Raw genomic sequence first — 26351 nt, 5'->3', positions numbered from 1 at the left:
CTGACATTTTAGGTGAGATTGCTAACTAAAGATCATTAAGGCCCAGATTCTCAAAACTTCAACGCCATCGCTAAACCGCCCTCCAGCGGTCCAGTCCGTACGCAGTCCAGCGGCGGATCACCAAAACGTACCATCTCTGTCTTTATCAAGATTTCTAGCAATTTCCAACACTGACATGCAAATGGGCTCTCCAACATTGAAATGAGCCCTCCGGTGGATTCCCAAAAAATGCCGAACCACACTTAGGCTGAAAACTCTCTGGGACAGAGAAATACCTAGTGTATAGAACCTGTATAGAACTCGCTTTGAGCAGCTGCTGGAAAGATATGATCTAAAATACAACCAGGAGTAGATCTGTTTATATGACTTAGCACAGAGCAGGGAGCTGAACCAGGTGAGGGTCCCAACTGGTCTGGGCCATGCAGAATTCCGAGGAAAAGTCTTGAAAGGGGAAACAGGCCCCCGGAAACTGATTTCATGGAAAAGCCAAAGCAAATGTAAACTAGCCCCTTATCCCACTATCTCTGGCACTTCCTGCTCTTGAATGTTTGCTGAGCTTGAAACTTCCCTCTGAGATAAGAGAGGGCCTGCTGGCGCCAGGCAACCCAGAGCAGCTCCTGTCTCAGCTTCTAGTATGTGGAAGGGGAACAACCAGCAGCATCCTGCCTCTGGGAGCCAGAAGAGAGGGGGGAGGGAGAGGGAGGGCCATGGAATGGCTAGGGAAAGAGGAGAGCTGGGGAGCAAGTGAGCAGGAGAAAAGGGAAAGAGAGAGAGCAAGTAAAGGATAGGGGAAAGCCAGGAGAAGCTTGGGAGAAACTGAGGGAAGAGGGTCAAGGAATTGAAAGGAGAAAGAGAGGAAGTGGGAAAGGGGAGTAAGGGTAGGGAATGGTCTGGACTCTCTGGAGAGAATGAGCAAAGGATAGGGTAGTAAAAGCAAGAGATAGATTAAGGGAGAAGAGAGAGAACATAAGAAGAGCCATACTGGGTCAGACCTGTGGTCCACCTAGCTCAGTCTTTTGTTTCCAACAGTGGTCAATCCAGGTACCTGGCAAAAATCCAAACAGCCGCAACATTCCACGTTACCGATCCTAGGGCAAGCAATGGCTTCCCCCATGTCTGTCTCAATAACAGATTATGGACTTTTCCTCCAGGAACTTGTCCAAACCTTTTTTTTAAACCAGCTACGTTGACTGCTGGCAACGCGTTCCAGAACTTAACTATTCTTTTGAGTAAAAAAAATATTTCCCACTATTTATTTTAAAAGTGTTCCCGTGTAATTTTTGTACTTTTGAAAAGGGTGAAAAATCGATTCATTCTTACCCGTTCTACACCAATTTTGTAGACTTGAATCATATCCCCCCCCCCCCTAACCATCTCTTTTCCAAGCTAAAAAGCCCCAACCTCTTTACATTTCCTTTATCATTCTGGCCACTCTTCTTTCCAGGCACATTAGACCATTGTTTCTCAACTTCTTCAAGCCAAGTACCCCCCAAGTCAGTGGTCTCCAACTCAAACCCTTTGCAGGGCCACATTTTGGATTTGTAGGTACTTGGAGGGCCTCAGAAAAAAATAGTTAATGTCTTATTAAAGAAACGACAATTTTGCATGTGGTTAAACTCTTTATAGTCTATAAATCTTTCCTTTTGGCTAAGTCTTAATAATAATATTGTAATTTATAGCTAAAGAGACATATGATCAAGAAACTGTTTTATTTTTACTTTTGTGATTATGATAAACTTACCGAGGGCCCCAAAATAGGACCTGGCGGGCCGCGAATTTGAGACCACTACCCTAAGTCTAACAAATATCAACCGAGTACCCCTGTCCAAGCTCTGCCCCAGACCCCACCCCCATAATTGTAATGCAATATTTCCATTCATTTTTCATATACATACAATATAATCTTATTAATACATACCACAAAGCACACTGTATGCAGAGAAAATGTTAATTATCATTTATATTGGGGTTTTGTTTTTAAAGAGGTCAAGGCAGATGATTTTAAAATATGCAATGTCACCTCAGTAACAACTATAGAAAAATAGACATAGTGCAAAACATAGACAGCAGATATAAATTATCAAAACTGACACATTTCAACCCAACAATTCTCCCTTTCTATTCCCTCCCTCCTTCCTATGACCCGTTAGTGCCCCCTTCCTCCCTCCCTTCCATATCCCGAGTTCATACCCCCTCCTTGCCTTCGTCCCCAAATCGTGCCCCTCCTGTCCCAACGCGTTTCTTCCCCACCTCCTCCCCATACTTGCTCGCTCCAGAGCTGCACTCACTTCCTTCAGGGCCATCCAGCTGGGTTGCTCCTTCCTACCTTCAGAAGCACTTGTAGGGATGTGAACAGCCGCTGCACATGGCTGACCCCCATGCCTTCGCTCCAACATCAGCTCTGACATGCAGCAGCTGCCCACATCCCTGCAACAAGTGCCGCTGAAGGCAGGAAGGGGCAGCAGACCACCTTGAAGGAGGTTAACTGGGAACCCCTGCTGACCCAGAAGGCTTCCCTCCGACGTCAGCTCTGACATCTTAGGAAAGCCTTCCAGGTCAGCGGAAAGGAAGGAGAGCATGGAATCTCCAGCGGAAGCTTCAGTGGAGGCCGGCAGGCAGGAAAGAGAGCAAGGGATCCCCAGTGGCCATTAAGCAGTTAGGGGGGCAGGAGACCCACGCAGTGCATACCCCCCAAGTGGCTCACGTGCCCTTCACGTGTTGAGAACCTCTGCATTAGATTGTGAGCCCATCGAGACATATAGGGAAAATGCTTGAAGTACCTTGTAAACCACTTTGAGTGTGTTTGTAAAACTACAAAAAGGTGGTATATAAGTTCCAATCCACTATATCTTTTTTGAGATACAGTGACCAAAACTGTGTGTAATACTCAAAGCGATACACAGGCATTATAATATTCTCATTCTTATTTACCATCCCTTTCCTAATAATTCCTGTTTGCTTTATTTTTTTTTGCTGCAGCCACACAACTGGGCAGAAGATTTCAGCGTAGTGTCTACAAAGACACCCCAATCTTTTTCCTGGACGCCGACTCCTAGAGCAACTATGATTTGGATTATTCTGCCCGATGCCCATCACTTTGCATTTGTCCACATTGAATTTCATCTGCCATTTGAGCGTCTAGTCTTCCTAAGGTCTTCCAGTAATTTTTCAGTCCTCATGTGTTTTGACAACTTTGAATAGTTTTGTGTCATCTGCAAATTTATTCACCTCACTTGGCATTCCAGTTTCCAGATCATTTATAAATAAGTTAAATAGTCCCAGTCCAGATTAGCATTGCCTGATTCAGGGAAACCTTTTTTGATTCGATTCTGCCTATTGAATCGATTTGATTCGATTCACTTTTCCTGCCCTTTAGGGCGTTTTTGGTTTTTTTAACATCCTGGCAGGTTTATTTTGTGGTCTTTCCACCCACCCCACCCCCCTTTTCCCTCTCCAACCTCACGCCAGCACTGTGGTATAAGCAAAATAAAAAAAGACTTTTCCTCTCTCTGTTAGGTCCTAGCTTACGCTCGCTAACACCAACTCTGGTAAGATAGTACACATTTCAAATCTGACATATTGGAATCACAAAATAGAAAATAATTTTTTCTACCTTCCATATCCAACATTTGTTTCTTTCCCACTGTTTACCATCTCTCTTTCTCTCCCTGCCTTGTGCCCTGGGTCAAACCTCTCTATTCCCCTCCATGCAGCATCTCTCTTCCTCCCCTCCATTATCATTTTCAACATTTCTTTCTCTCTCCCTGCCCTCCACCCTTTGTCCAACATTTATCCCTCTCTCTTCTCCATGCATGTCTCCCTCCCCTCTACCATATGAAGGATTTCTCTCTCTCACCCCTTTCTACCTCTTTGTTTCATCTCTGCTTTCTCCCTTTTCCTCTCTCCTTTCTCCCCATGTGCATATTTCCTCCCCTCCCATCCCCAAGCAGCAGCTTTCCTCCACTCCTTCCCATCCTCTGTGCAACAGCAACCCGCCAATCCTCCCACCCTGAAATCTGACATACCTAAGAGGTCTCCTAAAGCAGTAACAGCGGTAGCACTCTGAACAGGCTGCTTTGCAACCTGCCCCGTAACAGCTTCCCTATGCCGCATCACCAATGACATCATCAGTGACGTGAAAGGGGGAAGGCCACGAAGCAGCCCATTCAGAGCGCTGCCACCGCTGCTGTTTTAGGAGGCCTCAGAGGTATGTCAGTTCTCACAAGGATGGGGGTCCAGGATGGGGGGGTCGTTGAATTGGTAAGTTCGATTTTCTCAGACAACGAACCGATTCACTAAAGTGGATCAATTCAAATCGGAGAATTGGGTAGGACTAATACAGATCTCTGCAGCACTACACTATTTACTCTCCTCCGTTGAGAAAAATGGCCATTTAGCCCTATCCTCTGTTTTCTGTCAAATAACCAATTCCTAATCCACAAAAGAACAGTCTCCTATCCCATGACTTTAATTGTTTCAAGTCTAAAATGAAGAACTTTGTCAAAAGCTTTCTGAAAATCTAGATACACTACGTCAACTGGCTCAACTTTATTCATATTTATTCACACCTTCAAAGAAGTCAAGCAAATTAGTGAGGCAAGACCTCCCTTGGCCGAACCCATGCTGACTCTGTCCCATTAAACTAGGTTTGTCCATGTGTTCCATAATTTTCTTTTTTATAATTGTTTCCACTATTTTGTCCGGCCCTGAAGTCAGACTTTGAGGTCTGTAATTTCTCAGATCATCCCAGAACCCTTTCTTTTAAAAAAAAATCAGCATTACATTGGCATCCATCCTCCAGTCTTTAGCCACTACAGATGATTTTAACAACAGGTTATAGATCAGTAACAGCAGCTCAGCAATTTCATGTTTGAGTTCTTTCAATACCATCCAGCCCAGGTGATTTATCATTCTTTAACTTGTCAATTTGGCTTAGTACATCTTTCAATTTCACCGCATCATCACCCTTGAAAACCATTTCCAGTTCAGGTAGATCTCTTACATCTTCTTCCGTAAAGACCGAAGCAAAGAATTCATTCGGCCTCTTTTGCTCATTGATCATCCAGCGGTCCCACAGATTCCCTCACAGGTTTGATGTACCTAAAAAAGTTGCTAATATAAGTTTTTGTCTCTTTGGCAAGTTTCTCTATATTCTCTTTCAGTCTTCTTTATTAATGCTTTGCGTCTAACTTGCATCTAACTGTGTAACTGTGCTCTCATCCTCATTCACAGAGGTACTTAGGCAGTATGAAATGTATTTCCTCCTGTGTTGTGCAAAATACAGAGAGATCAGAGATGCACATTTCCAAAACTAACCGAGAAAATTCACAAATGAGCAGGAAAAATGCTGTATAATCCTGTAGAAATAGAAGCAGAAATGCATTTCCTCCTGTACTGCGCAGAATATTGCGAGAGCAGAAATTCGCATTTCCCAAATCAGAGAGAAAATAAAAGAATGAACAGGAAAAACTCTGTATAACTCTGGGAAACATACATTTATTATTATTTTTTTTATTGATTGCAGACTTACTGTACTGCCTTTAGCTGTCAGAGCAGGACAAAGTGCTGTACATTTTAGAACAAATCCATAGAGACATAGCTACAAAATAGGAAAAGCAACCAGTCATACTAACAATTCAAGGTAGCAAAGTTAGACAACAGACGTATAAAAACAGCAAACAGACTAGTCGAGAGACAAGTGGGTGGTACATTTCCTCCTGCACTGTGCAAAATACAGAGGAGATCAGAGATGCACATTTCCCAAAACTAAGAGAGGAAATCAAAGAATGAGCAGGAAAGCTCTTTATAATGCTTTTCTTTTGGTTTCTATTTTAGCCACTTTGAAGGTATTCACTTTGGCTGCACCGCTAACATTGTCACGTAAATAAAGCTATCCGAGTCTGGTTCTCCTGGACTGCTAAGCCATCGTGGCCTCCGAAGCCCACGTCAATCCATAAATTAAATAAAAGAAGCCTTGCTCATGAAGGATCCAATGTGACCAAGTAAATATGTAACAGCGGGAAATACCAGGGAGACAAGTGGGATAATGATAGCAAAGGTTCTTTATGCTGTGGATTTCAGGACTCAAAACAGGCCGTGTTTCAGCTTCAAGCCGGAGTCCTAAATAATTTGATGACAATTCTGTGAACATAAAAATTAAAAATAGACAAATAAATCTGAGTAATGTACAAATGTATGTTGTGCAAACACATCTCCAGGGCTTTTTCAGCATGAGCTGGAAAACCACTTACACCACAGGTTTTTACACTGCTCTATTTCTTTTTGGATTTTTGATCTTTATGGAGTTCGCACAGTTGTTGCTGAATTATTTAGGACTCCTGATGAAGGCTGGAAGCTGAAACACAGCCTGCGTTGAGTCCTTGCTGAAATCCACAAAATAAAGAGACTTCAGGTGATTGAGGCCAGCAGCGTGCCTGATTTTAAGGTCAAATGGGATAGACACATGGGATCTATTCACAGAGAAAGGTAGGGGAGGGTCATTGGGTTGGGCAGACTAGATGGGCCCTGGCCCTTATCTGCCGTCTATTTCTATGTTTCTATTTTCCCATTCGTCTGCCTGTTATATATTCACGGGGTTTTCTCTTTTTCTACTAGTAGGATCCAGTTTAGAACTTGAATCTCAAAGCCGTGCAGCTCTTGTAGTCTCTAATCAGCGCTGCAGGGGCCAAAATGCATCAGGACAGGGGAGTCAGAAAACCAGGACTGAATTACAATGTTGGTACTGGAGTAGTGCCAGCACAAACACTGCAGCTCTGCGTACACATAGTCATGCTACACAACCCACTTACAGCCATAGAAGCCTGCTTGTAAACACAGTTCAGGGTGCTGTCTACACCTACCAGTAAGTCCCAGACAGACTCCTGAATAGCTACCAGTGGGCCCCACCCGCCTGGGTTTCTCTGGTCTCCAAGGCCAGGGAATCAGCTCCACACCAGCAGCCTGGCGCTCCTCTATCAGGGCATGTCCTTTGATAACAGGCAGTGAGTGGCCAGTCAGTCTGTGACCTGCTGACAGAACTCCAGCCAGCCTAGTTCCCTCCAGCTATGAGAATGAGCCTGGGATGTTATCAGGGGCGAGGAGACAGGAAAGAGCCTGGACTACAGACAAGCCTAGAGAAGCCCTCTCTAAACAAGGAACTGAGTCACAGCTCTAAATCCACATCAAGGCTCCAGCAGTGACTCCCCACCCCAAATCTCAGTGGAGAGAGACACCATGTCCAGTGTAAAGATGCTGCATGTGCAGGGCTAGAGTTCCCAGAACACTGGCTTTTTACTGGTTCCTCCTGAAAAAGAAGCTCCAAGCATCCTGTCTCTAAGCCACAAGTCCCTGGCAGATCCCAAACAGTAGATATCCCACACAGCTCAAGGGACCCTCAGAAGAGCCCAAGGGATGGCAGCTTCCTTTCCTCAGACTCGGCACCCTACCCCCAAGTGTGTTCAGGACCAAATGATGGAAGAGGGCAGACCAATCCGGTGACATGTCAAAACCGCAGAGGACGACAGCAAGCCGAAAATCCTGTGCCGACATCTGACCGCAGGACATATGCCTGCCGCCGCCGCAAGACCTCCCCTTTTGTGCTCTAAGGGGGGGGGGAACCCCCTACTACACTTAGAAGTCCTCGGCAGATTATTCCACGCATCTACTGCCCTTTCTGTAAGAAAGTATTTACTTAGACTACTCCTGAGCCTATCTCCTCTTAACTTCATCCTATGCCCTCATTCTGGAGCTACCTTTCAAATGAAAGAAACTCGCCTCATGCGCATTTATGCCAAGTAGTTATTTAAGCATCCCTATCATATCTCCCCTCCCAGTTTTCCTCCAAAGTATACATATTGAGATCCTTAAGTCTGTCCACATATGCCTTATGATGAAGACCACCCACCATTTTAGTAGCCTTCCTCTGGACTGACCTCATCCTGTTTATTACCTTTTAGAAGGTGCGGTCTCCAGAACTGTACACAATATTCTAAATGAGGTCTCACCAAAGTCTTATACAGGGGCATCAATACCTCCTGGTAGAGACAAAGACTGTGTCTAAATTCAAGAAAGCTTGGAACACGAACGTGGGATCGCGTAGTGGAGAGGAGGAGATAGTGAATGCTGCGGATAGGCAGACGGGATGGCCTTTTGGCCTTTATCTGACCTTGATCATTCCACAAAAACAAAAAATTCAGAGTGTTACAATACTGAAAGGTATGATCATTACAACACTTAAAACCAGCTCACTCTGCATTATCACTTCATATTCTCCATAGCAAACGGAGGAGCAACAGTGGCCTAATCCAGGCCAGGTTTGTCTGCAAGTCAGGATGCAGTGTGAGCCAGCTTGTCAGTCCAGTATCTCTTTAAGGCAGCAGAACAGAAACTAGAAATTGATTTCATGTACCGCAGGAGGAAATATCCAGGATTCAGAACCAGTGCGCTCCTGAACTAGGACAGTGGAAGGCTCCTCTCCTGTAAAGCCTGTGCAAACAAGGCAGAATGCCTCTTCATGGACCTGCCGAGGCTGCATATGGCTGGGCGAGACTGTGTCCGCTTCAGCTGCTGCGTTGGAATGCAGTGGGGCAGCATGTGACAACTGGCAAAACAACACACTCCTGCTCTTGGCCTGATCTGAAGCGCTAATCCCCACTCTTTGTGAAAGCCTGACCCTAGAGCAAGCTCTCCCATTCTGTGTGGGGCGTGTGTACGCATGTGTCCATCACCAAATTAATAGCGAACCTTTGTCTGGCCAAAAAGAATTACAATTCCCCTCCTGACCGTGCCCCAATTCAGTTTCGATGGACCATGTACACCTTACTTCTTTTTCACATCCAAAATAATCTGCCAAGTGCTGCTATGTGTGGTGCCACCTGTCCACCTGGTAGGGTGGCAGGCTATCAGGCCATAAGAATAGCTGTACTGGGTCAGACGAGTGGTCCATCTAGCCCAGTTTTCTGTTTCTCAACAGTGGCCAATCCAGGTCACAAGTACCTGGCAGAAACTCTTGAACAAAGTTTTGTACGCTGGTATCCTGGCCCTGTGATTTAAATTAAATTACAGTGGTACCTTGGATTATGAGCATAATCCGTTCCAGGAGCATGCTTGTAATCCAAAATGCTCGTTTATCAAAACGAGTTTCCCCATAGGAAATAATGGAAACTCACTTTGATAGGTTCCCACCCTCCACCCCCTCTCCGAGGCCGCAGCGCTGCTCCCCCCCCCCCTCCCACAAGAACCGGCATTGCTCCCCCCAAAGGACCCCTCCGCACCGGCACCGGCACCAGCATGTCCTGTGCGTTGGTGCCAGTGCCTGAAGATCTGCCTCCTGTGCTGGGCCTTGAGCATGTGTGCATGCTCAAGGCCTGAGAGTTCAAGTTCAACGTGAGAGTTCACGTTCGACGTGAACTCTCAGGCCTTGAACATGTGCACATGCTCAAGGCCCAGCACAGGAGGCAGATCTTCGGGCACAGGACATACTGGTGCCGGTGCGGAGGCTACATCAAAGTAAGAAGAGGGTTCGGGTGGGTTGGGGGGACCTCGGGTTGCGGCAGGGGGTGCCCGATGGCGGCAGGGAGGTGCCGGATCGCGAGGGGGAGGGTGCCGGTTCGCGGGGGGGGGGGGGGCACTCGCAAATCAAGGCGCGCTCGGTTTACAAGGCACCAAGTTTGCAAATGTTTTGCTTGTCTTGCAAAACATCGCAAACCGGTGCACTCGTAAACCGAGGTACCACTGTAGTTTGATCGTCACACATTCCCCAAAGCTCTACGGCTGCCACCTCCCCCCTTCTGCAGTCATGCGGAGGATGCAACGGACTGCTTCAGAGGCTTGCTAACTGGACGTATTGGCATCTCTCCGCCAGGCAAAGCAGCAGCATCCCATCTGTCTGAGGCATGGAATGTGGAAGAGAATCTCCTGGCCACAGAGAAATCAAGAGGCAGAGTGTAGAGGAAACTGTTTTTAGTGAGAGGGGCTCTGGATGCTTGGAAGAGCAGCGATTGACAAGGGGAAAGGGGCAGAGGTGGTGGCAAAGCCCAGGGAGAGGGAGCAGGGACTGTAGAGCCCCTTACTGCCCAGAGCTACATTAGCCTATTGCAAGAGAGCAAGCAAATGCCAAGGATGGCACTCTCTAGGAGTGGAGTGCGTTTCAGCCAGAACAAGAAAACGCATAACTTCAGCTAGTGGAGATGGGAGAAGGCGGGATTGTGCTTATCGCTCACCCTGTCATAGGGAAGAAATCCATTGAGTGATCGGGGTGGTGGTCAGGGAAGCGTCTCTGAATCAGCAAGTCTGCTTCCAAAAGTCAAACTTGGTGCTAGCAGCTCAGCTGAGAGCCTGTGACCAAGGCCAGGTCACACAAGAGCCAGTTCCTGGAACATTCTGTGGGAGATCAGCTTGCTTGAACTCTTGACTACCCCTCTCCTACACATTCAGCAGCCAGGGTATGAGAAGATGTCCGTAGAACATATCAGGAGGGGCTCACTATGTCAGAATAAGATTCTGACCCAGTTTTAATTTCACAACGCATGATCTGGTTTTGCTCTGTCCCTTCTTTTATAGATGTAGAGTAGCTGTGAGTCAGAGAACCAGGGTTCAAATTCTGCTTCTCCCACTGCTATCCCTTAGAGTCTGCTATAGCTGAATGTAATCTTTGTTGAGCTTGCAGCTGTAATTAAACAGTTCCTTTTAAAAAAAAAAAAACAACTGAAAAATGGCTCTCTGAATTAGAGAATGACACGGTGACAAAATTCATCACCGTTCCCGTCCCCGCGGATAACCGCGGGAAACCATCTTCATGTCATTCTTTAAGGATAGAGGGAAGAATCAGAGTATGAATGGCCACAACCACTGACCCTCAAGCTTTGCTTTGAAGAATGCCAGTGTAGAACGACCGAGGTTGAAATAGACACTAGAAAATGACATGGGATTATTTCCCGCGGTTATCCGCGGGGACGGGAACGGTGATGAATTTTGTCACCGTGTCATTCTCTACTCTGAATCTCTCCCTTTCCAACAGAGTCTGAATCTGTCTTTACCTGACCAAGGAGATTTTGGCATTCAGAAGCTTCCTAAAAATGTATTGTTAGTCCAATAAAAAGGGATCATCACATTAGTGTTGGATTTTGTTTTCGTTTTCTTTATTAACGAGAAAGAAGTAGAACTAGAGGACGTGAATGGAGGTGCAGGGTAGAAAACTTATGCCAACATCGGGAAATATTTTTTTCACAGAGGTTGGTTGGTGCCTGGAAACACAAAGACAGTAGCAGAATTCGGAAATTCATGGGATAAACACAGATGATAGAAATGAAGCAAACCTAAAAGACCTTCACACTTTCCACTGGGTTACCTCTAACGTTCTTTAGGGTGGGTGGAGGGAGGGAGATTGCTTTTTCTCCCTATTCTACTGTATCCCCTCCCCCCAATGTCTGGTAGAGAGAAAGGGAAATGCCTTATCCCTTCAGCAAGGCAGCGGAGAGCTCGAGCAGTTGCTTGCTCTCAGTTCTGCAGCAGTCTTCAGAAGCGTAAAGCAGCAATCTGACTTTAAAAATACCACCACGAGCTCCAGGACCTTGCTTTCCTAGATGTGCATGTGCACAGATCCCCAATAAAGCCCCTCATAATCCCGCCAGGTCCTGCAGATTACAAGTGGGAGAGGGAGAGAGACGCAACAGTTGCAAACCTTCCACCTTGCCACAGTCAGCTAAAAGCTCTTTGAGACATCTGTAACAAAACAATGAGGCAACAGCTGCTATCTTTAACCCCCCCCCCCTCCTAGAAAGAGAAGATGTGTCAGACATCTCTCCTCTGGCCTTGCTGCCTCCTGGCACACCCTCCTTCTCATTGTACACCCAGGCTACAAGTCCTCCAGCATGACCCTAGGACTTCAATTCCCTGCATGCGAGGGGACAGCCCCCCCACCCAAGCTGAGAAAAAGCAGAGTGGAATACTTTGTCAGAACAGGTCCTTGCATACCAGAGCCTTACCCCAAATGCAGAATTACTGACAATCACACAGGAAGGACCCGCCCTCCCCGAGAACCCCCTGTAGAAGGTAACAAATTTCTACAGTGACCCACCAGCATGCAGGCCTCATCCTCACACTACAACTTGCTGTCCCAGGAGATCACAAATGGAAGGCAAAGTCAGCTCCTCTACAAATGAGCTGCAGCTCAGTCAGACCGGACAACTGGTGTAATTACATTCTAATTTTAGAAAAGGCCATGGAAACAATCCGTTCCGAGAAGGCGGCCAAGATAAGCTGGGAAGTGCATCTTGGCAAAAAGGAAGAGCTGGGGCCTTCTCTCTTTTACAGCAGCCTCTGTGCAATTTGGGGTTCACATGTTAGAAATCACAGAGGATTCTGTGGGGCCAAGTGCACTTGGAAGGCAGCAAGTCTGGTTGGGCTCCAGGGAAAAGCAAGAACATGGTAAGCGGGATTGAAGCCCATCCTGTTCTCAGAAGGACATTTACTAGAAGTGGACGGTTTAGCAGTGGGGAGGACCAGGAAATCATTAAAGCACTTAGATGGCAAGTGCCCAGCATTACTTCTAATGCTGTGCTTACAGAGGACCAGGACAGGTCATGGGGTGGTACTGCTGGCAGCTTTGGTTTCAGCATGGTCCAACCATCAATAATCTCTATGCTGGAAGAGCCAGGTCACATGACAGCAACACTTAGGTCTGCTTTGTAGTCCAGATACATAACAGGAACTCCCAGGACTGGAGAACTACATTAAGGGTGAGAGCAGCTGGATCTGCTATAGACTTAAGCTCCCCTCCCCTCAAGGTCTGGGCAGGGCAGTCAGTTACATCCTGGAAGTCCGCTCTTCCTCTTCGTTCTCCAGCATGTAGGCAGGTTTGTAGCTCTCCAGACCCAGGCTGCTGGTGTAGCGTAAGGCTGGGTTCCTGACTGTGTTCTCCATGCTCCCTAGTGAGGTATACCTGCAGAGAGCACAAGAGAAGCTCTTACCCAGTCAGCAATACGTCAGAACTGCTTGTGAGGGAAGGGGGGCAACTGGCTAGACACAAAGAGCTTTCCTTCTGGCTTCCAGAAGAGAATCCCAGCAGGCGTACCGAGTGCTAGGTCTCCTTCTCAGAGCATCCCAGCAGCTGGATCACTGAACACTGGGGAACGGCGTGTAGATATACCCTAGCCTAACAAGGCATTAGAAAGCTACAGCAACAGACTGGGTTCTAAGCAGGCGCTAAAGAAACTGATGGAATGCAAATTAAGATGTGTTAAAAACATGCGTGGTTAGGGAAAAAAAGCGCACCTTCTTACCCCTTATCGTACAGGATGCAGTATGGAACAAAGAGCATACGCAGAAACTCCCAGATATCTCGATACGTCCAATCCTTTGGCAAGGAAAACAAATAAAAATAAACAACTGCTGTTCTTAGTGGCTCCACCCAAAACAAGTAACTTAGAGAGTGAAATGAGTGTGGGTGTTATCAGGGGAGGGGGGGGGGAACCTGTGATTTACACAGTGTACAACACGGCAGTGTGCATGTGTAAGGGAGTAGCAAGTTCCATCGGTGGTACAGAAGCACAGCTCAGAATAGTGGATAGGTACAGGTAACACTCAATCTACACACCAGCAGAGGGTTCACCCTCATGTACTGCGGCCAACCAGGGTCAGTCAGGCACATGGGTGCCAGAGTCCGCGAGTAGGGATCAGTGCGGCGGGTCCCCATCAACACTGCTTCCAGGTGCGGCTGCTGCTCTTTCAGCTTCACCAGGGCCTGCTTGATGTTGCCTTGAATCTTGAAGATTTGGAGGTCATACCTAGGAAGGTGGAACATGCCAAAGCAATGAGACGGGGACAAGAGTACGAAGCGAGTCTTATAGAAACTAGATAGGCCATACGATGCTTGTCATCTGCTCTTCCCTCGAGATCCTCTGTATTTGTCCCAAGCTTTCTCGATTTCAGACACAATTTTCGTCTCTACCACCTCCACCAGGAGGCCACTCCATGAATTCACCACCCTTTCTGTGAAGAAGTATTTCCTCATGTTACTCCCGAGTGACCCCTTTCACCTTCATCCTATTCCCCCCATTCCAGAGTTTCCTTTCAACTGAAAGACTTAACTCCTGTGCATTTATCTGCCCTCTCTTGTATTTCCTGGGTATGGCGGTATACAAGAATAAAATTATTATTATTATTTCCTCCAAAGTATACATACTGAGTTCTTGAAGTCTGTCTCCAAATGCTTTATGATGCAGCTTTCTGGACCAGCTCCATCTTTTTGTATCTTTTTGAAAGAGAGGTCTCCAGAACTGTACATAATATTCCAAATGAGGTCTCACCAGAGATATTATCACCTCCTTTTTCCTATCGGTCATTCCTTTCCCTATGCACCCAAATATCCTTCTAGCTTTTCCAACGTTTTTTCTACCTGTTTGGCTATCTTAAGATCATCAGATATAATCCAAAAGTGGCAGTAAAAGCAGGAACCTTGGACCAGCACACAGATAAAAGAAACCTGAAAATGTCACTGTGATGCTAAGTTCAAAACTCACCTTTTTGTTGTGTCCAACATAAACTGCTCCATTTCTGGGAACGACAAAACAATGCGGATATACAGAGCCTGGAGCTTCTCTTTCTTGTCTGGGTACTTCCTGGGAGGGAAGAGATTATAGTCAGAATCTAGAAGAGACCCCCAACATATCACAGTCTCAGAGCATCTGAGCAGAGACCAGCCAAGCGGCTCACTCACAGAGAAGTCAGCCAACCTACGTCCTGAAGTCACAAAAGGTATGACTGAAGTCTACAAAATCCTGAGTGGAGTAGAATGGGTACAAGTGGGTCAAAAATGACAAAGACTAGGGGACACTCAATGAAATTGCAGGGAAATACTTTTAAAACCAATAGGAGGAAATTTTTTTTCACTCAGAGAATAGTTAAGCTCTGGAGCACGCTGCCAGAGGTTGTGGTAAGAGTGGATAATGTAGCTGGTTTTAAGAAAGGTTTGGACAAATTCCTGGAAAAAAGTCCATAGTCTGTTATTAAGACATGGGGGAAGCATCTGCTTGCCCTGGATCGGTACCATGGAATGTTGCTACTCTTTGGGTTTTGGCCAGGTACTAGGGACCTGGATTGGCCACCGTGATAACGGGCTACTGGACCATTGGGCTGACCCAGTAAGGCTGAATTTTTATCTTTATTGATATACCGCCAAATGGCCTACTCGTATAAGGCAGTTTACAATACAATAAATATACCTCTGTACCGCTTCATAAATATAAATCCATCTAGAGCAGTGGTCTCAAACTTGCAGCCCGAGGGTCACATGCGGCCCGCCAGGTCCTATTTTGAGGCCCTCGGTATGTTTATCATAATCACAAAAGTAATATAAAACCGTTTCTTGATCATATGTCTCTTTAGCTATAAATTACAATATTATTATTATTAAGATTTAGCCAAAAAGAAAGATTTATAAACTATAAAGAGTTTTACCTCATGCAAAGTTGTAATTTCTTTAGTAAGACATTAACTCTTTTTCCTGAGGCCCTCCAAGTACCTCCAAATCCAAAATGTGGCCCTACACAGGGTTCGAGTTTGAGACCACTGATCTAGAGGGAGGATCCCCATTATCAGAGAAGGGAGAAGAGCTGGTAGGAGCTTGTGCATGAAACAGAAGCAGCCTTTAAGAAATCAACTGTCCTCATGCTATATGAGAGCATAACAATCAAAGACCCAATAGTGGGGTGGGGTTGGGTCAGGAAGACCTGCAAGTATTGAGAGATGGTACTCGGACGTCCTCATGACTCCCCTAAGCAAATACATAGGTATTGCATGGCAAAATGCAAAAAAAAAAAATAAAAAATCTCAAGCATCATCACCCCCCAACCCAGCGAGCACCACTCACCTCTGAACAGCCGCATGAAAGAGGTGCAGAAGGGCTGTGCAGTCCTTGCCTCCATTGAACCCCACACAGATTCTGGACAGGCTGTACTGAGTTAGGCCTTTCTCGATAGTCTGCAGTGCTGCCGCCACCTTCTGGCCCAATGGGGATCCTGCAGAGGAAAAAAGGCTCCTTCAGTAGCAGGACTGGTTTCTTCTAACCCCTTAATGTTGGGCCATATTCCTTCCCTCACACCTTTACCTGACTGGGCCAGCCCATACACGTCGGATGCTGCCCGCAATATGGGATCCTTCATAAAGGGCACTACAGTGCCTTCTGGCAGGTGCTCCGTCAGGAACGTGCAGGCCTCGTCTACATGCTGCTCGGAGTCAGAGTCCACAGTCAGCTGAACACGGTAGTAGTTGTTCTTCCAGTCAGGATAGGAGCCTAAGCTGATGTGTTTTTTGAAGCGGGTGTTAGTTTGATTCAGGATCGGGGCGATAGTCACCTCATCGGCGCTCAGATAAATCTCTCTGCAGTGGAACTGAGTCCGCTTGTTCAGAAAGAGATGTTCCAAACCCTCAAGAGCCCGCTCCATTAGGGTCGGAATGCCTGGGAAGAGGTACACGTTTCGCACGCTTACTAATGGGTACTTGACGCTGCGGCCTGTTCTCTTGTCTGTGCCATAGTTCAGCTGAGAGGACTGCGGGATGCGCGCCAGTTTCATCTGTGGACAGTCTGTATCAGATGTGCCAAATACCTCCTGCACCAGGGCCACCAAATCTGGGTGGGCATAAAGCTGCTCGCCAAAGGCCCGTGCCACCGCCTCTAAGGTGACATCGTCGTGGGTGGGGCCAATCCCCCCTGATGCCAGCACATAAGTGAAGCGTGATGAAAAGGATGCAACTTCTGCAGCGATGACATCTGCATCATCCGGGATGACAGAGATGCGTGCCACTCTCACTCCCAGGGACCGCAGTTTCCGGCACATATAGAAGGAATTGGTGTCCTGAGTGTGACCCTAATGAGAAAGGGAAAGAATAAGCATGAACAGCGTCAAGTTAAAAAGAACATTTTCCAAACAAGTGTTAGTCTAACAGAGAATCATAAGAACATAAGCAATGCCTCCGCTGGGTCAGACCTGAGGTCCATCGTGCCTAGCAGTCCGCTCACGCGGTGGCCCAACAGGTCCAGGACCTGTGCAGTAATCCTCTATTTATACCCTTCTATCCCCTTTTCCAGCAGGAAATTGTCCAATCCTTTCTTGAACCCCAGTACCGTACTCTGCCCTATTACGCTCTCTGGAAGCGCATTCCAGGTGTCCACCACTCGTTGGGTAAAAAAGAACTTCCTAGCATTCGTTTTGAATCTGTCCCCTTTCAACTTTTCCGAGTGCCCTCTTGTTCTTTTATTATTCGAAAGTTTGAAGAATCTGTCCCTCTCTACTCTCTCTATGCCCTTCATCTATAATAATAAAACGCTAAGCGCGCATGCGCACTCGCGCCGCGTGTTCCCTGATCTGTCGCGCTGTGGTGGCACGAGTGCGCATGCGCTAGATGGCGCGGAGTGAGGGACCAGCACTTATGGGAAGGAGAGCAGAGGGCAGATGCCGAAAAGGGCTCGGCACAGTGGAAGACAGACAAACTGAAATCTGAAGTTGGTTGTTTGGGGGGGGGGGGGAGAGGCGCTCGCCCCATCATACTCCCCATCCACTGCAGCCTAGCAGCTCCGACCACAACCTTCCCCCCTCAACCGCCTATGCCGGCTCAGGCTCCCGCCGCAGTGGAGGGAGGAAAAAGCCTATGACCCCCTCTCCCCTTCCCTTTCTTCACGGCTTGTCTACCAGCGCCTCTTCTTTGCTCTCCGCTCACCTCTCTTCCGTTGACTCCGAGAGGGCCACAGCGCGGGCGTGTGGAAGGAGGGTGGGGGGAGCGATTGGTAGTCGGCTATGGAGGGAAGCACTTTAGTCCATGGGTAGCGAACGGAGCGACGCTCCGCGGCTTGACCGGGAAGGTTGGTTGGCGTGTACTCTACTCTTTAAGTCTTGGATCCAAGATTAGAAGACTAGTGTGTGATCTAGCGAGCTTTTCCTTTTTTTTTTCTTTTAAATAATTTGAGTAATTTATCTTTCAAGTTTGAAAGTAAATTTAAGTTAATATGTCATTGATCACACTTTTCTGTACAAGATGTTTATGCTTGGTAATTGTTTAAAAACTGTATAAATAAAAAACATAAAAAATGGCGTATTGCTGAAAACTGATTGTAAGAGGGACTGCTAGCGGGGTTAACACGCGCTAACCCCCACCTGCTGGCAGAGGAGCGTAAACTCCTCCATTTCTGTGCTGGCCTGGACTGGGACGCTAAAGATTAGTTTATAAGTTGAAATCGTATATTTGAGAACAAAGTCATGTCACAAAATAACAAGACAAAATTTCATGGGAATAGATTAATTATTACGGGAGCTACAGAAGGCTAAACTTTGAAATTTTTTTAGCGAATCCATTTTTTGGATCCACTTTAAGGCTTTTTATATACATCAGTTTCACAAAAATGAAAACTCGCAGTTTCATTGAATAGATCATAAAAAAATGGTATAAGATTGCCAAGTTTCATTCGTTTTGCTTATATAACCAAGGAGATATTTGGACTCAAAGTTGCAAAAAAAAAAAAATTTGCAGGAATACTGTACATGGTCACAGTATGGTATCAAGCAAAAGCTGTATCTCCACAAGAATTCCATCGGCAAATCTTGAAATTTACCAAAGTTAGTTTGAGTCATGTAAGATCCAGCATACAAAGTTTCTTCGAAATCCATGGTGAGGAGGGACACTTTTCTAAAATTTCACCACTTAACATGGAATAAACCCAAGCCCGTTCAGCATGCTCTCCTACACATGCAGTTAGCCAGACACCCTATTAATGAGCAACAAGAATGAAAGCAGGAAATGTGAAATCTTATGAAGTGTCTAGGTGTTGCATTCTGCCTAGCTTCCCAGGATACCACAGTATGCCTGTTGATGAAACTACTCACAGAACAGTGCTAAAACAAGAATGAGCAATGCATTTCAAGAGAAAAGAAAAATAATTCAACAGTACTCCTGATGAGAAGCAGCAATACTCTTGCCTATAGTTCCACCACAGGATACTCCAGAAGAGCTCTGAGTGATAGAAAAAAAAGCCTCGCAGAACGACGAGAGGCAGTGGAGAGGCTCAGAGCAGCTACATTGCTCCTGTCTGTCCTACGTCTCCAGTTGCCTCACTCGGCAATTCCACGTGAGCCCAGGTTTAATTCTATTCTGTAGACTTTATAATTAAATGAGGGGAGAGTGTGGTGCAGTGGTTAAAACTACAGCCTCAGCACCCTGCGGTTGTGGGTTCAAACCCACGCTGCTCCTTGTGACCCTGGGCAGGTCACTTAATCCCCCCATTGTCCCAAGTACATTAGATAGATTGTGCGCCCACCAAGACAGATGGGGGAAATGCTTGAGCACTTCAATAAATTCATGTAAATCATTTGAGCTCCCCCTGGGAGAACGGTACAGAAAATCGAATAAATAAATAAATATTCAGTTTCCTTTCCTCAGGTGCTTTGTAACCTTTTCCACAAGAGGGAAGGAAACTACTCCCTAGAAAGAGCTGTAAAGAATCACCTTCAGGATCTCATCTCCAATAATAAGGATTCCAGCAGTCACATCAGGCCCAGACACCCTCTTCTCGCTGCTTTTAGTATCCATGGATAGAAGGTGCCTCCGCAACCTAACCATGCATAGGGCACGCCTGCCGATCCAACTGTACAGAAGCATGGACCACCAACTGCAACGTCTTTCTCTACTTCTAAAGACCCTTCATAGCTATTTCCTTTATTCAAGAAAGGCTGGAAAAGAAGACAGTTAGAAAGAGAAATAGATGCAGTCACAACAGTAAAGACAAATACACCAAAAAAATTTTAAAAAAACCAAACCCCAAAACGTGTGAGTTCTAAGCACATCTTCCGAGTGTGATACTGCCACCCTGCAAGATCACTACTTCCCCACTATCAGGAGGCTTTCTGTATTTACTCCAGGCTTTATGCATTAATTCTTCCCCACAGCTGAGGATCCTCTGTGTTTATTCTAAACTTTATGCCTCACTTCCCCCACAGCTAAGAGTCCTCTAAGGTTATCCCAGGCTTTACCCCTCACTCCCTCTGCCCAACAGATAGGATCCTCTATGTTTATTCAGGTTACCATACATCTTGGAAAACCCAGACATACCCTCTTTTTAGAGGACTATCTGGGTGTCCAGACATTTTTTTTTTAAATGGTGGTCTGTCCGGGTTTAGCCGGCTCTTTGGACTCCCCGAACCTACCTCTTTCCCAGCAGCTGCAACTGAATCTTTGGGCAGCCAGCAGCGTCAACAAGGTGAGCCTCCTGTTATCGGCCTACCCCTGAAGCTGCCTCTGTGCAGCAACTTCCTGTTCCTGCATAGGTGGGACCTGCAGAGAGGCAACTTCCAGGGCAGACCAACTGCATTAGGCTCACCTTACTGCCGATGCCCAAAGATTCAACTGCAGCAGATGGGAAGATTGATGGGGTAATTAGAAGCTGGAGAGAGGTCATGCAGATCCCACTGGGGGAAGGGAGCTTGACTGGTAATTCTTTCCTCCAGTCGGAAAGAGTTGCTTTTCAGTGTGCCTCCGTGACAAGAGTTATGTAGACCCTCGGGAGCTGGGCACCAGATAGGGCTTCTTATTTCAGTCAGAGAGAGGTTCTGGCGCAGTCTGTTGTTGCGGCTAAGTAAAGAAGGAGAGTGGCAGATGTTGGAATGGTTTGGGAGTGAGGGGAGATTGAGAAATATGGTGGATCCAGGAGAGGGAGAGTTGCAATATCAGGGGAGAGAAGAGAGAGATATTGGTGGGGGTACAGGTGAAAGGTCACTTTGGGCAGCCAAAAAAACCTAGAGACTTGAAGAAAGCACAGATGGTTTATTAGCATACGTATGCGACTCCCGAGCTCCAAGCTGGCTTCAGAAGTGCCGAAAACAGGACGTTACAGAGATATTTATACATTCTTCTGGCTATGCAACTGAATTCTAGAAAAAACTGTTCACATGTTACTTTTAACATAAGAACATAAGCAGTGCCTCCGCCGGGTCAGACCATAGGTCCATCCTGCCCGGCAGTCCACTCCCGCGGCGGCCCAAACAGGTCACGACCTGTCTGAATCACCAGAAGGGGCTCCCTTGCCACCTTGGTTTCTCATTGAAGTCCTATCTTCCCATCGAAGTCCTAACCCTCCGGTCTTGCACATGCACGACCTGGTTGGGTTTCTATACTTATTACCTGGTTAGCTTTCTATACTTGTGTTACATCCCAGCTCCTCCCTCAGTATCCCACGATCCCTTTATCCCTCAGGAATCCATCCAATCCCTGTACCGTACTCTGCCTGATCACTTCCTCCGGTAGCACTTTTCTTAACAATCATTGGTCCTCAGCTCACTAGCAAGTCACTTATCTAGGCTCTGCAGTCTTTCTGTTACATGTCGTTTATGCTGAAATAGCCATAAGAAGTTAGAATGTCGAAGCTAACACCCAGTACAGGCAGGCTAGAACATGAGATAAGCTAGGTCTGCAGCTAAACATAATTCAGCATTTTATTAAGGAGAAAACTTAGGAAAACCAGTCCCAGACTCCTTCACAGGAGAAACCCTAAAGAAGGAAGAGAAGCTGGACATGGGTCAGGGATAGGAGAATGGCCTTGGAGGCAAGGGAAAGAAGGAGCGATCGGGATGAGGCAGGGACTAAAAGGGTGATGAGATGCAGTGGAGGGTAGATAAGAGCTCAAATGGGTACAGACACTTAATCACCTGTGTCCTCTCCTTCCTCTCCCCTCTGTATAAGTCACCTTGAGCCTACCTAGGTATGAAATAGATTAGATTAGAGGATGGGAATGGGGGAAAGGTCTTATTTTGAGTAATGTGGTTTTTCTTTTTTACCCCACTTGTAAATCGCACTGAATTAAGATTTTGCGATCCAAATCTAAACTTTATGAAACTTGAGGGGTGGGGGTCATGTGTCCTGGCTCTAGTAAAAGCAATGGAAGTCTCAATCCGTCCTCCTTTTTCTGGAGCCTTATGTTAGTAGGGTTATTGTATTTGTAGGACACACGACCCTAAACTTTATGCCTCACTAAACCCCCCCCCCCCCCCGGTCCTTCCTCTAAGGTTACAAAGTCTCTCCTACCTGAGGCCGTCCTCAGACAGGAAATTGCGTCAGAGGAGGGCGGGACTCCGGAAACCAGTTCCTACGGGATTCCCTACTCTGACTCCTCCGAGTCCAAGCTCCGCCTCCTTCCGCGCAGCCGCATTCGTTCTCGGGCCGCTTGCGGCAGGGCCTGGACTGACTGGCGCATGCGTCTGGCGAGCCCCATGTGCGACGAGATAGCCAGGTCGTCACAGGCATGCGCCCGTAGAGCAGACCTAGCGTGTCTGCTCTGCTGCAGCTGCACGGTGCCCGTTAACCGTGATAAATAATACACTAGGAGTTACAAATTAATTGTATGCATAGACTTGACGGAGTTCAAGACATAACCTAGAGCATGAAACGAAGCTATAACAAGGGAAAATCTTAGTAACTAAGGTGATAAGAAATAGCTGAGTCACTGATCATCACAATCAACCAATGAGAAAATAAAATGCACCCAACACTTATAATGCTTTAACGTGAACGCTCAGACCCACAACCAAAACTCTAAAGAAATAGTTCATGGAGCTACATGAAATATCACTAAAGTTTAAGTCTGAGCGTTCATGTTAAAGCATTATAAGTTTTGGGTGCATTTATTTTTTTCATTGGTTGCTGAGAATAAAAAGTTTACCTTATAGCCATGAGTGGTAGGAATTTAGTCCTACTAAAAATATCCCTTTATTTTTAATTGATTAATGTTTCCACACTTTATAATAGACACTCAAAATCACACCATTTTATCCAGCTATACTGAATGTAGCAATTTAAGTGAATGCAGTTCAAGAAGATAAGCATAAAGCTACTAGGACAGTAAAACAGCTTTATAAAAGCAGACCGTGCTAGGTGTGGCCAGTGGTAGTTATTGTTCCTGTGCAAATTACATCTTTGCGCTGGTAGCAGGATCCAACATATTTTATTAGAGCTACTCTGCCTCCAGTTTGCTGTAGAATTAAGATGAAAGGAGTAGTGCCTAGATCAGTAGTCTCAATCTCACAGCCCATGGCCCACCAGGTACTATTTTGAGGCCCTCAGTATGTTACCTTTGTTCTGGAATGTTGCCCAGCTCCCTGCTGTAACCTCACAGAAGTGCTTTCCTGCACCTGTAAGCAAATGTGAGGTAGAGTGAAGAGGACAATCACATACAGGTGCAGGAAAGCGCTTGCATGAGGCATGTGATGTTCCAGAACATAAGGTAACCATTGGAGGCAGTGCAGCTTGTGCATGTAATCTCATTAACTCATGAAATTCAGCACCTCTCCTGTTAGTAACTACTTCATGCAAGATGGCAGTTGTGTCCTGTGCTGGAGGAGGCGAGAGCTGAAGGTGATTATGGATGCAACCACCAGCCACATAAGGCACAAGTTTTCCAGGCACAAGTTATATATTGACTCTCCCCTCTAGAAAAAAGCCTAGAGGACTACACCAAAATATGTCTCTTGCAGTTGCTACTTTTGACATGAGGTAAAAAACTCATTTTAGTTTATAAATCTTTCCTTAATTGCTTTTGTTTTTGTTTTTTTTAAATTTTTATTTATAGAATTTTCATTCTTTCAATACATGAATCACATATTATAAAATGTATAATAAAATATATGTATGTACAAATTCATATCATAAATATTCATCCCTTTCCCCTATTATTTGTTTTTCCATTTTTCTTTCATATTAATATCTATATTTCCCACCCTAACCCTATATTACTATTATCAATGTGTTAAGATATCTGATCTCTAGAATAATTAGTCAATGGATCCCATATTTTCTTAAAATTTTTAATATTTCCTTGTTGTAAAGCCAAAATTTTCTCCATTTTGTAAATGTGACATACTGAGTTCCACCAGAATGTATAATTTAGTTTGGTAAAACCTTTCCAATTTTGTGTGATTTGCTGCATGGCAACTCCTGTCAATATTAAAAGTAATTTATTATTATTTGCTGATATTGGACTCTGTGTTCTCATTGCAGTACCGAATAATATGGTATATGAGAGTCCTACGTGATTGATAATTTCAGCTATACACAGCTGAAAGCAGTGTAACATGCATAAAGTGAAAAACTATCTAAACTTCACTTTCTGCATATTGCACTGCTTTTAGCTGTGTGCAGTTGAAATTATCAGATGCAATTAAGGAAAGATTTATAAAGTGTTTGCCTCATGCAAAGTTGTCATTTCTTTAATAAAACATTAACTATATTTTCTGTGGCCCTGCACAGGGTTTTGAGTTTGAGACTTCTGGGCTAGATGCACAAAAAAATTAACAGATTTTTTTTTGTCCGACTGAGGAGCAGCGCTTGATATTTTAACAAGTGTCCATGCAAATAATTTGCATGAGTTTGGGGAAACCTCAACAGCTGAGCAACAGGGAAAGAAAACAGTGCATCTAGGCCTGTGTGGGAGGAGGCTAAAAGGATCAGTAAGATTGTGGGTCTGCTCTGATCTAATTTTTTGGCCAATTCAAAAAGAGCTATTGCTGCAAATGATGCATGCTGAGGGCCATCATAATCCCCAACTCACCCTGACCTTTAATAGCTACAAGAGCAACTCGCACCCATGTGTAGAGCTGGCAGAGAAAGCCTCCTTCCACTTACAAGTCCAGGGCAGGAAACTTAAATATGCACAATACACCCACAAATATCTACCCCATTAAAGAAAGGAGAAAAAAATATCTACCCCATTAAAGAAAGGAGAAAAAAAAAGGCACCCACACAGATGACAGCCCTTCCCCATTTGCTCCTGCCTTGCCTTCCTCCCCAGAAAGAACATTAGTAGGAGGGATGCCTACTTGCTCCTGCCAATGGAGGCCTCTCCATACACCCCCCCACTAAAAAAAAAAGGTAGGAGGGATGCACACTTGCTTCTGCCACCTGCTGCTCCCCCAAAACCCCCATACCTTTGTTGGTTGGCAGGAAGAGGGAAGCACAGTCCCTCTGCGTTTCAAGGTCCACCAATCTTAAATGACAGGCATTGCCTCTTTGGTGCATCATGTTATGCACAAGGAGAGGTCCAAAGCCCTGATTGGCTCAGACTCCTAAGGCCCCTACTGAGCTTCCAGGCATAGAGGAGCACTCTTGGTATCCCCATGCCAATTGACAGGCTACCACCACTGCATTGTCTGAGAAAAACTCAGCTTTAAAGGATGACTCTCACCCACTGTCTGATCCAAAGCATTCTATGGCCACAAATAGCATATGCAGAACCCTGCACCAGACCCTAAAGAGATCATAGAGCATTTGCCAAATAATCCACATCAGCACATAACCTTGACTGGCAAGCTTAGGTGAAGTACAACGCTGCTGCCACCTTCAACCCCGATGCCATGGCCTCAATTTGTCTCTTAAGGACAAAGTCCAGCCTACGGTCCTGTGTATCCCTCAACACCACTCCCTTCATTATGGAGGAGGTACACTTGGTAACCTGTACCATCAGAGAATCTACCTTGGGTGGAATAAGGAGCTGATGAAATCCACTGTCCATTGGGTAAAGCTTTGCCACAGCCTTTGCCACCCAAATGGGCCCCTCTGGGACCTCCCACTAGTCTATCAGCATCTTAGTAAAGTTCAGATGAGAAGGCAAGCTTGTGGTCTGAGCTTTAGCGCGACTCTTAAGGAAGCACTGGGTCATAGAGGGCTGCAAAGGCTCTATCTTTAATTCATAAAAATACTCAGTAATAATCTCCAGCAGCACTATGGGCTTAAACAACTTGCACATAGGCAGGGATTCTCACTGAGCTCCAGGGCTGCCACTTTCCCAGGAATGAAGCCAAGTCCCCTAGTACTGAGAATCCAAACTGGGACAGTAAAGGCATAGAAACAATTTGTTCATCCTAATCCTATTCTGACTGTACCCCTGTATCTTGCACATAACCCTGTGGGGAAAATGTGCCCTTAGAGAGATGAACCTCCATCGCTACCAATTTAAGAATGCTTTGTACATCATACATATAAATTCTAGAGCAAGCGCTGGTCCAGGACTCCCATAGGTCTCTTGCAGCTCTGTGCTTCACTCTGGGGGTTTAACAGCACGAGAGGCTACGCTTCACCGGGGACATTGCTATTGCCCAGCTCCATTCAGGCTTTTGACCTAGAACTCAAGCCGTCTGGGACCCCATACCATTAGAAGGGCCAAGCCAATGGCTCTCCCATGGAATCAGGATGGTCTTCAGCCTGAATCTAATCTAATCTAAACCTTAAGTTTATATACCGCATCATCTCCATGAGAATGGAGCTCGACACGGTTTACAAGAACTTAAAATAGTGGGTAGAGAAGAAAAAGGATTACATCG

At 45.8% G+C, this 26351-nt stretch overlaps 1 protein-coding gene across 3 annotated transcripts; it reads right to left on the bottom strand.

The window, feature by feature from the left end:
- Window positions 1-11225: 11225 nt before the first annotated feature.
- FLAD1 (flavin adenine dinucleotide synthetase 1) lies at window positions 11226-22181 on the bottom strand. 3 transcript variants are annotated; one of them, XM_033923056.1, is made up of 8 exons: window positions 22066-22181; window positions 19495-19718; window positions 16106-16865; window positions 15869-16016; window positions 14520-14618; window positions 13595-13784; window positions 13281-13354; window positions 11226-12940 (listed from the first exon to the last, which is right to left on the bottom strand). In XM_033923056.1, exons 2-8 carry the CDS (start codon window positions 19645-19647, stop codon window positions 12805-12807), a joined length of 1560 nt encoding a protein of 519 aa, XP_033778947.1. In that variant the 5' UTR covers window positions 19648-19718; window positions 22066-22181; the 3' UTR covers window positions 11226-12804. The 3 variants fall into 3 exon arrangements, with proteins under 3 accessions (XP_033778947.1, XP_033778948.1, XP_033778949.1); XM_033923057.1 differs by lacking the exon at window positions 22066-22181 and adding an exon at window positions 21690-21966; XM_033923058.1 differs by having other exon boundaries at window positions 12799-12940; window positions 13273-13354.
- Between the last annotated feature and the right edge of the window lie 4170 nt (window positions 22182-26351).

Source organism: Geotrypetes seraphini, chromosome 16 (genome assembly GCF_902459505.1).
Source record: "Geotrypetes seraphini chromosome 16, aGeoSer1.1, whole genome shotgun sequence".
In the NCBI taxonomy this organism is placed as follows: domain Eukaryota; kingdom Metazoa; phylum Chordata; class Amphibia; order Gymnophiona; family Dermophiidae; genus Geotrypetes; species Geotrypetes seraphini.
Note: the sequence above shows the minus strand (reverse complement) of the source record. Positions and strands in the feature narration are given on the sequence as shown.

What these genes read in the sequence shown, in the direction of transcription:
- FLAD1 (XM_033923056.1), bottom strand. Translation starts at nt 19,647, where the DNA reads ATGCTTCTGTACAGTTGGATCGGCAGGCGTGCCCTATGCATGGTTAGG. An exon ending in TTTCATGCGGCTGTTCAGAG is followed by an intron (nt 14,619 to 15,868) that starts GTGAGTGGTGCT and finishes CTTCCCTCCCAG; the next exon opens with GAAGTACCCAGACAAGAAAG. An exon ending in TGCATCCTGTACGATAAGGG is followed by an intron (nt 12,941 to 13,280) that starts GTAAGAAGGTGC and finishes TGCTCTCTGCAG; the next exon opens with GTATACCTCACTAGGGAGCA.